General features: G+C 33.9%; 3 protein-coding genes across 3 annotated transcripts; 1 reads left to right on the top strand and 2 right to left on the bottom strand.

Moving 5' to 3' along the window:
• The first annotated feature begins 526 nt into the window (after nucleotides 1-526).
• On the top strand, nucleotides 527-2,056 carry LOC131606371 (uncharacterized). The gene has a single exon (XM_058878606.1). The coding sequence runs from the start codon at nucleotides 621-623 to the stop codon at nucleotides 1,164-1,166; it is 546 nt and encodes a 181-aa protein (XP_058734589.1). The 5' UTR covers nucleotides 527-620; the 3' UTR covers nucleotides 1,167-2,056.
• Nucleotides 2,057-7,647: 5,591 nt separating this feature from the next.
• Nucleotides 7,648-9,436, bottom strand: LOC131606372 (peroxidase P7-like). Its single transcript, XM_058878608.1, has 3 exons — nucleotides 9,135-9,436; nucleotides 8,852-9,046; nucleotides 7,648-8,400 (listed from the first exon to the last, which is right to left on the bottom strand). The coding sequence occupies exons 1-3, from the start codon at nucleotides 9,348-9,350 to the stop codon at nucleotides 7,849-7,851; spliced, it is 963 nt and encodes a 320-aa protein (XP_058734591.1). The 5' UTR covers nucleotides 9,351-9,436; the 3' UTR covers nucleotides 7,648-7,848.
• A 346-nt stretch (nucleotides 9,437-9,782) lies between these two features.
• LOC131604333 (uncharacterized) lies at nucleotides 9,783-10,970 on the bottom strand. Its single transcript, XM_058876778.1, has one exon. The coding sequence runs from the start codon at nucleotides 10,968-10,970 to the stop codon at nucleotides 9,783-9,785; it is 1,188 nt and encodes a 395-aa protein (XP_058732761.1).
• Between the last annotated feature and the right edge of the window lie 2,029 nt (nucleotides 10,971-12,999).

The raw sequence follows: 12,999 nt of genomic DNA on the forward strand, positions 1-12,999 counted from the left end.
ATTTAATTGAAATGGTCCAAAAACAGAGTAAAATAAATATAAAGAAATGGTCCAAAAACAGCTAGGCAAAGAAAATGTAAACGTTTTTAACTAAAAAGTATGATCTAGTTTTAGTTAATACCATTTATTGTCAATAACCAATTTGCAAATGTAACCCTACATTTTGCAAAATTAAACTTATTTTATTATCAAATTTTAGTTTCTAAAATAAATTAAAATTTTATTTAAAAAATTTGGATCACTTGATAGTAACAAAATATTTATCAATCTCACGTTGTGACTTTGTGAATATATAAGTTTTACTAATGATCAAAGTTTTAAATACAATCACATATAAATTTTTGCAATTTTAATCGATATAAGTGTTACAATACTGATAGCAGTGTTGTAATTTGAATTAATCAACATTTATTTTTCACTATAAAAAATGATGAATTACGGTATCGGTATCAGTATCAAAATCTTTCAGTACTATTATGAGTCCATGTACACTATATGCATATAAAAAGATATGCAACCTTTGATAAGTCCATTTATATTTCCCACACTTACTAGATCCAAAAACCATCTCCAAATTTTTCTTTCTTCTCACTCTCACCAATATTTCAAATCAAACAAAAATGTTCAACTCCACTTGTGAGAAAAGTGTTCTTCAAATCAAACAAGATGACAAGTTTTTCTCTAGGCTACTTTCAAAGGAAAATTCCATCTCTAACCCATCTTTTAGAGTTTCTGTTGCAGTTCCATTTGTTTGGGAATCTCAACCCGGAACTCCAAAACACACATTCTCTAAAGACACAATTCCCCCTCTCACACCTCCACCTTCTTATTTCAACAATGCAAACAAAAAGAATGAGAAAAAACACTCTAAATCATCCAAACTCTTTTCGGCATTTCTTCAAAAAATAAGCTTCAAGAAAATCAATTGGTCATCGTCTCCCTCGTCGTCGCCTTCTTCATTGTCAACGGATTCTGCCAAAATTACGTCCGCGACCACGAGGGTGAGTAGGAGGAGATTCTTAAGCGGTGGATCGTCTTTTGATTTTAGGGGTGTAAGTGAAGATGATGGCAATGGTTCACCGGTTTCTACTTTGTGTTTTGGAATTCATCGTTCGGCTAGCTCGAACAGTGGCTTCCAAAATATCTACAAGAGGCGCGTAAGGTAAACAAGATTTGTTGTTGTGTAGTTTCCGCACTGGAAAATGAAAGCATGTTCAATATTCGATGTAAGTTAAAATGTGACACCAACATGTTTAGTGTCTGTATTGTGTCTGGTATCTGTACGAAAGATGTACGAAAGATATAGTTTAATCTTAGTTCTGAGTTGAACAAAAGATTTTTGCTATAGGTTTTCTTCATGTTTATAAGGAAATAAAAATTTTAAAAAAGTTTGAACCATCAAGAAGATAAAAATCTGAAAAATGAAGTAGGTCTTTAATTTTGTTGCTATGTCTTAGAGACACAAAATTTGAGATCAATTGTATAAATTTGGTATGTAATTTTTGCTTGTAATTCAATTTTTTTTAGTTCTGTTATTTTTCTATGTTAGATTTGGTTCTGATTTTGCTCCTCTCAAAAACAAGCTTATTTCTAAGGTATAAGTGAATCGTCTATTATTTTGTAATTAGGATGTCATGTGCTAGGAGAGAGTATTGCCCAACCTCTTGTTGTTATTGCAGCTGTGATCATGCGAAATAGATTGAGAGAGCTTTTAGTAGTAAAAAAGTTTGTTTTTGCTATTTCTCAAATGCTGAATTTAAGATGAATTTTATGTTTTTTTATTGTGCATTCAACTTTTTGTTATTTTTTTACAAGCCAACTTCTTGTTATTATTTAGAGTCTATTTATAGGAGAAATTCACACATGTCAAGTGTTCAGAGTAGGATTTTATCTTAGTAGGGTAAATTACAGTTCAATCTCCGCAATTGTGATTGGAAGGAGGTTAAAACTATTTGATGCCAGAACTAATTTCGGAATCGGATTAGTCGGTCCAGTATGCCAAGATATTGGTGGTAAAACAAAAAAAAATTACATGTTCGGCCGCATTAAAATTGCATGATTAGGCAACTTCACTCATATTTTATCAAATATTTTCTTCAAAGCTCAATTTAATTCTAATGTAATGAAAATTCAATCCGCAATAATTACAATGCGCAACGCAACTATTACCACAGTCGCAACACCCACAATCACATCTGCGACTAAAATCCAAATTTAAAACTATATTTGAGATAATGCTATTACGATTTCGAACTTATGCTTCAATATATCAAATATTAATGGTATTTTTACCATTTGAATTGTAGCCCTTCTTTACTTGGGGAGAAAGGGAAAATTATCTTAAGTTATAATTTTGTCTTTTTATGCAATAGACTATTCTATAGGGTATCTCTGCTTTGTTTCTTAATGGTGTTATTTATTGCAAAGAGCAAGATCTGGTGGAAATTAATTTTTGTTGGGAACACAAAGATAGCCCAAACCCAAGTTACAATCATGTGATCAATTTTTCCTAAATGGTTTGCTACATTTGGAATCATATTGAAGTTAATCTCATATTACAGTGAGTGCCCTTAATGGTTTTCTATTATGTGTATTTTAATTAAAGAAAAATTATGAATTCACAAAGTAGCTTTTGGTTTAACACTTCTTTTTGAAGGCTCATACTTTCAATTAATGCAATAATTAAGCAAATAAATCATTTTTTGGTCTAAATTATAAACATTTTTTAGTCTAAATTATAAACTTTTTTTTTATTAATTTCAATCCCATAAAATTTAGTGCCAAGCTTTTAATATGATTCAACAGGTTATTACTAAAATAAAAACATGCTTCCAGCTAATCTGTCGGTAGAAGCTTTTAATAAAGATAGTTAACAGTGAGTGGCTTCTTCTTGTCCCCATAACACGTGCATATGGACCACAAATTGTGTAGTTTTTCAGACACAAAAATTAATGTGCACAATATTTTCTTTAAATATACAGGAAAACATAATTAAATTGCATTGTTAGATATTTATTGCATTCAAAAAATTTGTTGTCAAATCATTAATCTCAATTTTAGATTTTTCTTTAATTATTTTTTACAAATAATAAAAATAGGCTTAAATCCACTTTTGGTCCCTCTAAGTTAACGAGTTTTTGATTTTCGTCCCTGTAAGTTATTTTTTTTGGTTTGAGTCCCTATATTTCACTTTCGCGTTCGTTTTAGTCCCTAAAATTAAAATTCGCAGGAAATTTCGCAGGAAAATCCGCAGGAAACTTGCAGATTTTCCTGCGAATTTAGACTTTAGGGACTAAACATCAAGCAAAAAGTAAGATATAGGGACTCAAACCAAAAAAAATAATTTACAGGGACGGAAATCAAAAACTCTTTAACTTACAGGGACCAAAAGTGCATTTAAACCATAAAAATATGGAAAATAATAAAACATATATTCTTAGTCAGTTGAAGATAAGTCAACAATATCATGATTTTTGAAAGCAAGACTAACTAATTGAAACTATGTTTTCATACCAAGCCAAAAATTCTACCTTTTTAAAAGCTATCTCAATTGTGTGCATAATCCCCTTGAGCTCTACTTGAAAAGTAATAGATATTGTTAGATTTTGAGCAAAACAGTCTACAACAATAACATTGCAACATTTCTTAAATGTAATAGTGAAGATGAGATAGTAACTAATATGGAGAGTAGAATCATCACAGAAAATAACTCACTCTAAGTTAGTCATCATATAGTTATTGGTTAGTTACATATTACATGCTATATAAACAAGCTCATATCCATGTAATTTATTAAGATTTGAGCAATAGCAATTCACTTTTTCATCCTTCTTTGGTTGCTTTCAATTCTTTTCTATATTTTAGCTTGTGTTTTAACACGGTATCATTGACCTGGGTTAAACTCATCCTTCTCCACTATGATCAAGCTCATCAATCTCCAATTTTCATTCATCTTCCTCCTTTTCATCTTGTTCATTTTTACTGAAGTCATCATGTCTATCGCAAACTCTGCAAGCAGCATCAATGGCTGATCTTCTTTTCACGCCAATCAAAAAGGCTATCAAACTGACTATCCTGATCCATATTTCATGCATCCTAATGAAAATCCAGCTTTAGTTATTATTTCTCTTATTCCCTCAAGCAACAACTACCCTTCTTGGTCGCGTTCCATGACTATTGTGCTAAGATCCAAGAACAAACTACACTTCATCAATGACAATTTTCCTCGACCACCTGATCATGATCACAACTCAATTGTTTGAGACTGGTGCAACACCATGATCACGTCATGGATCAACAATTATGTAGAAACATAAATTGAACAAAGTAACTTATATGTGGATAATGCTACTGAAATGTGGATTGAATTAAAGGATCAATTTTATCAAGGAGACGTTTTCAGAATTTATGATATCCCTAAAGAAATTTGCACTCTGAAATAAGGTGATTCTTCTATCTCTTCCTATTATACCAAGATCAAGAAATTGTGCCAAGAATTGGACAATTTTTGTTTAATTCATGATTATTCTTGTGATTCCACTTGTCATGCCATCCCCAAAATTCGTGCTTACAAAGACGGTGATCAAGATAATTATCCATTTTCTGAAAGGTTTGAATGATCAATACTTAGCAGTTAGATCACAAATCATGTTAATGTATCCCTTCCCCAATATCTGCAAAGTTTATTCCTTACTTTTACAACAAGAAAGGCAAGCCATTATACCCCTTGATGAATCAAAAGTGTTAGCGCTCCCCAATTCCAGCCAAAACCAAAATTTTTATTTCAAACCCTACACCAATTCTCGAGGTAGAGGTACCACTAGACGTGGTAGATCCTTTTGTTGTAGAGATCAAGGAAGGCGGGTCTTCACTCATTATGGCATAACTAATCATACAGTCGATTCTTGCTTCAAAAAGCATGGGTATCCTTCTCATTGCAAGCAAGATGGTGCAATTAACCAATAGGAAATCATGTCAGATAAATATGAGGAGAGTCCGACTGAGTTCATTGAAGAAAATGAACAATATTTTACTTCTCTAGCCTTTACACTAGAACAACACAAAGCTTTGCTGGCACTACTTCAATGAACATCTCAAACATTGAAAGGGTCTGTTGATCAAACTCTGATAAAAGAAATTCTGCTGATTAAAATGTTCTGAGAGATCGAGTGTTGTTAACAATCTTCAAACATTGTGAAGGGTATGATAGATCAAGCTCTGATGACGAAACTATATGATGATTAGAAGGTTTTTAAGAAGAAAGAATGTCTGATAAAGCTAACTCTGATAAATCTCTTCCATATTCTTAAATCAGAATTCTAGACTATGGCAATCAAGCTCAGAAAACCCTATTTTTATGAAAAAGTATGAAGTTTTAGATTCAGGGGGAGTTTGTTTAACTCAGGTGGAGTTTTCCAGACAATGCTCAAATATCCCTTCCTTATAAAATCTGTAAGTCTTTGACTCAGGGGGAGCTTGTACATCTCACGGGGAGTTTTCTCTATCTAAACTCTGATTTGTTTATTTTTTATGTGATATTACCTTTAAAAATTTTACATCAAAATACATAGTTTTGTTATTATAAAAAAGGAGGAGAATGTTATAAGAAGATTTGGTTATGCACTCTATCTCTAAGTTTTGATGATAACAACACATATTTTATATGTAAACAATTTTGTTTCTAACGGTTTCTTAAGTGTGCAGATTAGAAATTCTTTTTGATTTAGGACTGTTGTCTAAAGAATCATCAAAAATATGCTTGGCACATCGGAAAGACTATTCACATCCTTCTTGAAGAAACATCAGTTGTATTGAAGAAAGTTGAATGTTAACTTGAAAGAGGGTCTATTGTGTACTTCTCAATAGGTTATTGCTTCAGAAGTCTCAAGTATCTCCAGAAGAAATAAGAAGATGATTGCTTAAAGATCAGAAAACAAGTCTACATCAGATACAAGTTTTTTCTTCAAAAGATCAGATGTCAAGATGTGCTCGTCAGAAGAGCTGTTGCTTCTAACTCTGATGACATAGTTAAGATCAGCTGATAAATGTCAATATCAACTGATAAAGGTCAAGATCAGAAATGCGGAATAGTTGTCATGAATCTAAGTTCAGATATTATGAATTGTCTTTAGAAAAGTTGTTGGTTTATATATCTGAAAACATTGTTCTAATTCAGAAAGACTCTAACACTATGGCACGAAACCTTATCTGGATTCTTTCACTCTCTTCAAATCATATATCTTATATATCCTCCAAATATTCTTAAGTCTCGGGTCAGAAGTCCTGCATTGTATTTCAGAAAAGTTGTTGCTACTATTTCTGAAAGACAAGATTCTACTTTCAATGACTCTGATGATCCTATGTTATCATAACAAAGTAGTTTTTGAATTACTCATCAGAAAAATCATCAGAAGAATGAAGATAAGAAGTTGATCTCTTCCAAACTTATTACTTCAGATCATAAGTACATCGTATGAAGATAAGATTAGAAGTACAACAGTATGCTTAACGAATCCACTATTATACAAAGACATTTTTACTATTCAGAAGTTGTCTTCCATGCTATCATGATACATCTGCAAGCTATAGGTTAAGAAAGTAACATGTTGTACTATCCAACATATACACTTGATACTATCTGTTGGTATTTGGAAAAAACTCTTCTATCCTCACAACGTCACTTTCTTTCTGAAGACTATAAAAGAAGATCAAATATTTTAGAAGAAGTGCTGATGCGAATGCCAATGCTGCTTATGCTACTCAAGTCAAAATACTCAAGCAAAGGTGAAAGCTGAAGCCAAACTGAAAAAGAGGAAAAAGTATGAAGAGAAAGAAAAGAAAGAAGATTACTACAAGATGCTACCCAAACATTTATCAAATACATCTTTGTAGAATCATGTAAAAGCAAGGAGTTGTTGCTCATATCTTGCTTAACACTTTTGTGTTAATCTCTTTTGTACTTAAACAGTTGTGTCATCAACTTATAAGAAACAATCATGTAAACACAAACATTAAGCAACTGTAAGTTGTTTGTTCCTTGAGTGACTAGTCTTAGTCTGTATACTCAAGAAGACTTTGACAATTTGTCATTGTGGAGAAATCTCCTTCAAGGGACCAGTTGGGTCAGAATTGTTGAGGAGTCATTGATTGTTATATCTCTTAGGAGATCACTTGGGTTAAAATTCTTAAGAGATCACTAACAGATTGATCAATGATTTGGTTGTTAGTCGCCGACACTTGGCCCGTGCATTTGTAATCATTTTGATGATAGTGGATTAAGTCATTTTCTAAGACAAAATCACCTTGACGGGTGGACAGAATTAACCTCTTATAAGGTGAACCTGGATAACATGAATGTGTCATCTTTATCTTCATATATTGCACATTTTATTATTGTTTATCTTATATGAATAGTATTTCTAAAGGGAAAAATTTTAAATATCCAATTCAAATCTCTCTTTCTTGTGTTTTTCTCTACCTTGAGTCTTATTTTCCATTAAAAAAGTGTCTATCCCCTTTAATTCCTCACAAAATCTCAAAATAATTTTCTTCTATTCTAACCATTTGAACTATCTCATTCTTACATTATTTGGTATGCAACCACATATATGTTTGTTTTTATAGAAGTCAAGAAGAGAATAAATAACCTTATCAAAATAATAAAAATCGATCCATGAATCAAAACAACATTAATCAGAAAAGAAGAGAATCCATGTAATACACATTATTACATTGTTTTATTATCACAAACTATGTCACACTTGTACACAAAGATATTCAAGTGCTCTTTTCTTAAACCTATGCATAATAAATAAATTTAATGTGCTTCCTTCCTTATTTCTTAATGGCTCAATTGGCTTTCCTGCAGTTGTAACGAACTTCACCTTGATTTCCAACAAGTGGCTTAATATTTCCCATCTTAATCATAGATTTAGCAAAATCCTTATAGAAAGCCCTAGTATCATAACTATATTTTCTCACCAACGCACCACTATAACCACCATTCGACAATTCCTGATCAGAATGAAGAACACCTTTCTTTTCAATCAAATCTGCGAAATAAAGCACATCAAATTTTGCCCGTGTAACCCTATCCAAAGGCGTGAGGTTAGAGTCTCCTCCGTTTCTCGGACAAATATTTTGAAGCTCTTTCGCAAAGCTAGAATCGATGTTGTTGTCATTGTAAATTCGATCCCTAAATAAAAGACAACGTGAAAATCCGATAGTGTGTGCTCCGGAAAGAGCAACAAGGTCTTTTTCATTTAGGCCATGGTTTTCAAAGTTTTTGAGGAGTTGAGCATGACTGAAAGATGGTCCGGGGATGTCTGTGTCTGCATCGGCTCGACTCGCTGTCCTTGAGTCTCTTCTTCCTAGTTTCACTTTCCATGATGGTCCTCCTAACTGCATTCATATAATTAAATTTAATATACATATTTTTTTAATAAGTAATTTGTGTCTAGCAGGATTCGAACCTCACACCTTAAAAAAAATTAATACTAATAATTGTCTAATAAAATTAGTTTTATTATTCATGCAATAATTTTTTTTTCTAAAATTGAAGTTCTATAGGTATATGAAAATAAAATACTAGTAACATGTAGCTTGTGTGACTTCACTTTGATCTATTCAAATTTTATAGCAAGTTCAAACTTTAGGCATATTATTATATTTGACATAATTATTAATTGTAGCTATTTCGTGCTAACTTGTTACACCATTAAAAAAATATGAGTGTATAATTGTTAATATTATTTAGAACAACTAACACCAAATAAAAACTAATGAAAAATTTCTAAAAAAACTGATATTTAGAAAGGAATGAAGAAGAAGTGTTAATATTATTATTACTAACCGCGACGACGGAGTCTCTCGCAGCTATAGTCAATATATCTGCACAAGAAACAACCGGTTTTCCACAAGCTTCATCCACAGCTTGTTTGATCTCATCTATTACTTCAAATCCTCTAGCTGAGTTGATATTCGGATTTGCATTTTTTTCACTTTCCATTGAAGGCGTAGAGTCTAGAAGAATCGAACCGTCGCAACCCTAAATCACACGAAAAAACCAAAACCTTGTCATGAATGGTGTAAAAATATAAACATGCATATATACAAATAGAGATAGATATTCTTACATTAACAAAGCAATCATGAAAGTGCAAGCGTAGTAAAGAAGCACCCATGCGATTTTCCTTTTGAACTGCAGCTTTCACGACGCTTTTAATGGTGCTCAAAGCGTTGGGACAAGTATAGTCATAGTAATTTGGTGTTAGTGCTGAAAATGCTGTAGTTGCAAGAGTTGCAAATACTAATACATGGAAGAACATTGAGAAATATTTTTTGGAGGACATTTTTACTATGCAATTAATGATTATTGATAAGTGACTTGTGAGGAAATTATTGGGTTTATGAAGATTTATTTGTGTTGTAATGCATGCACATTGATGTGTATATTTATAGTGACATAAGAAACATGATAGTGCATAAAAAATAATTTGTGAAAAGTCGACTAGGCCTAAAAATTGACAATTTCATGGCAAGAAACATTCATCAAGGAAAATAACTTATTAAAAAAATTTCATCAAACTTCATATTTACTAATCTAAACAAAGTTCGTTTGTGTAAGTTATTGAAAAGTGGAATTTGTCTATGATTGATATAGTCTGGGTGGTTTGGTAATTAAAAAGTCAATCTTAATGATTAAGATAAGAATTCAAATTAAAGTAACATATCTCTTAATTTTGCCCAATGTCTTTTTTTTTTTCTGCGAAAATATGGATATATTAAAACGAGATTGGCTCATGCCATACATCCAAAGATAAAGGGTCCGGGACCCCATCAAGCCAGGTTCTAGAACCTATGGAATGACCAAACTTAACAAGTCTATGGGCCTCCACATTTCTAACTCTAGGAATAAACATAACAGAAGCCAAAGAAAAACATTTAAACAAGTCCCTACAGTCCGCAGCAATATGATCAGCTACAACAAGTTTTGATACACCATTTATGCACTCCACAATATTAAGACAGTCCGACTGCACAAGAATACGCTCCAACTTAAGCTTTGCTGCCATCTTCAAGCACCATCTAATTGCTAGAGCTTCGGCTATCGCAGGCTCCACATTCAACTCCTCTCTTTTGCACGCAGCCATGATAACATCTCCTTCTGGATTCTTTACAACGCAGCCAAAAGTAGTGTTTCCCGAAGGGAAAACCCCAGCATCAACTTGCACCGCATGAGTATCAAGTGGCACATGCACGTGGTCCTCCCCTTGATTTCTTCTAGAGCGCGTCTCCTGGTGGCAAAGATTAAAGTCTGCCGCAGCAACTACAGCCTCATGGGCCACGGTAATTTCGCAGGGCGCTTTGTTCCTGAAGATTAGATTGTTGCTTGCCTTCCAGATTCCGTAGAGGGTATAGTAGAGAACTTGAATGCTGAATCTATCCCCGCACGAAAGAGCCTGTTGCAGCCAGTCCATAACCCCAAGTTCCTGAGGCAACCTGTAACATAACACAGAGGCAAAGAAACAATGTTTGGCAAAGTCACAATGGATAAATAGATGTTGGGCAGATTCTTGCTCATTATGACAGAAGGGACAAAGATCTTCAAGCTGGATTCCTTTTTTCCTTAGATTATCCCTTGTTGGGAGGATATCCTTGATCACCCTCCAAAGGAAATTATGAATTCTAGGCTGCACTGGCGCATTCCACATCAGCTTCCAGATCTTCTGGTCCGGACATCTCGACGGACCCGGTAGCTTGTCAAATTTACCTTGCAGGCACAGGTGATAAGCAGACTTTACTGAGAATTCACCAGATTTCTCTGGCCACCAGCAAAGGACGTCCTCTCTTCTGCTTGTAGAGAGAGGAAGGTTAATGATTTGCCTCGCATCCTCTTCCACGAACAGCGAAAAAATTAGGTCCCGCTTCCAATGCCCTCCATCGCTACTTATCAATTCAGAAACCTTCATGCCAACCCCTTGATCACGCAACAAAACCCCCACCTTACATCCTACCCCATTAGGAATCCACCTATCCTTCTGCACTACCACCTTCTCCCCTGTCCCTATCCTCCAACCAGAGCCCTTTTGAACTAAATCTCTTGCACTTAGAATACTCCTCCAAGCGTAGCTTGGAGTAAAAATTCGGGGGTGTCAATTTCGATTCCTAGTTTACTCGTTCTTACTTTCTTAATTTATAAAAATTAGTACTATCATTCATTGTCAATAATTCAAAGGTTGATGGTGGATTTCTTTTTTTCTTAGTGAGATTTGATCTGTTGACGATGAATGTAGAAGATTTGACGTGTTTGCATGTGCAATACTTTTTGTTTTACAAGGCTCCGACAGAGGTGTTGATTGAGCTAACTAAGATTCAACGATAAGTTTTATGGGGAGGTATTGAGGATAAGGGGAAAATTAATTGGCTCAACTAAATATTAATTTGTAAGCCGAAGAAGGATGGTGGATTAGGTTTGAAGCATAGCGGAAGATTCAATTGGCATTGTTGAGAAAATGGTATTGGCGTATTATCAATGACGAAAATTCCATATGGTATGGTTTTTATCTTACATGTACGATGACTTGTAGACGAAGATCTTGGCTACCATTGTGTCGACTACTTCTAAGCATGATTCACTGTGGTGGCAAAACATTTGTTCTTTTGTTGATTTGAAGTGGTTTTCCTCTTCTATTCACGGGTGCAGTTACCGTGCATAGATAAAAATCTATGCACCATGCATAGATTATTATGGGCCCTTGGATCATTGGATCAAATTCTAGACATTAATTATCAAAGCGTTGGGACAAGTATAGTCATAGTAATTTGGAACTGGAATTTAGGAGTCCAAATTGCTGAATTGAATTCGAAAGACAGAGCTTTTGCTTCAGAATTGTTGTGTATTTTGGCTTTTGTTAAACCGGTCTAAGGTCAGGTTGAAGACACAACGCTTGGGCTTTAGCTCTCTCAAAAGCTAATAAAATGTCCACCTGGGCCTCCTGCAAGGATTTCGTCAGTTTTTTATTGGATTCAAGATCTAAGAACTTGGACTCTGACTCCACTTTTTGCCTTTTCGCTTCAGATAGTTGTTTATTCAACTCCTCCACCTGTCGGTCTGAACCTTTAGGGCATCCTTCATCTGGGTTACCTCCTTAGAGAGAAGAATTTCATTTTGTTCATAAGCATCACCGACTTCAAACAGTCCCCAGGTCATAATAGCATACTGCATCAGGTAAGCCCCAATGTTTTAGGTCAGTTGCTGAGTGATCGCGACTTTACGTATCTATTAATCTTATGACTGCAAGTGCACAGTCGTGTCGTGTAATTTTAAAAGATATCGAATCCATAGGGACTATGAATCGATCTACCGTTATCTAAGGTTACTATGTAAAGCTAAGGCTACTAATATTTTGATTGTTTCTAAGGGGAAGTGATTGTGAATACTAAGAAATATAATAATAGACGGATATCAGTATTTATTTCGTTTAACTTTAGGTGATCCGAAGGTCCATTGGCTAACGTATTAGTTCGATTAAAAATCTTTATTAATTCAATTGATTAAAAGTCCTCCTCTCAAACTTTCGCTCTGTTGATTTAGACTACTGTCCTAACTCGTAATGTACGCTTTCGCCATCCCATTAGATTTTAGAAAAGCTTTTTGGAAACAACGTAATTAATAAAATGCTTGTTTTATGAAGTTGTTATCTATTTAAATATCCTAATCTCAAACTTTCGCTCTGTTGACTCGGAACATGCTAATATCCCTAACGTACGCTTTCTCCATCCCGCGCGGGTGTAAAAACATTTTTTGAAAATAAATAAGTTCTAATTAGTTTTAATACGCTTTCACCATCCTTAAAACTAATGTCCTATGTCTACTATCCAGTTAAAGATCTCAAACTTTCGCTCTATTGGTTTTAACCTTTGACCGTCTTAACCCCTCAAACTTTCGCTCTATTGGTTTTAAGACTTACTAATTAAATTAGACATACAAACCAAAAA

The sequence above is a fragment of the Vicia villosa genome, linkage group LG5, assembly GCF_029867415.1.
Source record: "Vicia villosa cultivar HV-30 ecotype Madison, WI linkage group LG5, Vvil1.0, whole genome shotgun sequence".
NCBI classification, from domain to species: domain Eukaryota; kingdom Viridiplantae; phylum Streptophyta; class Magnoliopsida; order Fabales; family Fabaceae; genus Vicia; species Vicia villosa.

Excerpts from the sequence above, each read along its gene's own strand:
- LOC131606371 (XM_058878606.1), top strand. The coding sequence starts at position 621 with ATGTTCAACTCCACTTGTGAGAAAAGTGTTCTTCAAATCAAACAAGAT.
- LOC131604333 (XM_058876778.1), bottom strand. The coding sequence starts at position 10,970 with ATGAAGGTTTCTGAATTGATAAGTAGCGATGGAGGGCATTGGAAGCGG.
- LOC131606372 (XM_058878608.1), bottom strand. The coding sequence starts at position 9,350 with ATGTCCTCCAAAAAATATTTCTCAATGTTCTTCCATGTATTAGTATTT. Across the intron at positions 9,047-9,134 it reads TTCATGATTGCTTTGTTAAT|GGTTGCGACGGTTCGATTCT; the intron begins GTAAGAATATCT and ends CGTGTGATTTAG. Across the intron at positions 8,401-8,851 it reads CGAGAGACTCCGTCGTCGCG|TTAGGAGGACCATCATGGAA; the intron begins GTTAGTAATAAT and ends ATATGAATGCAG.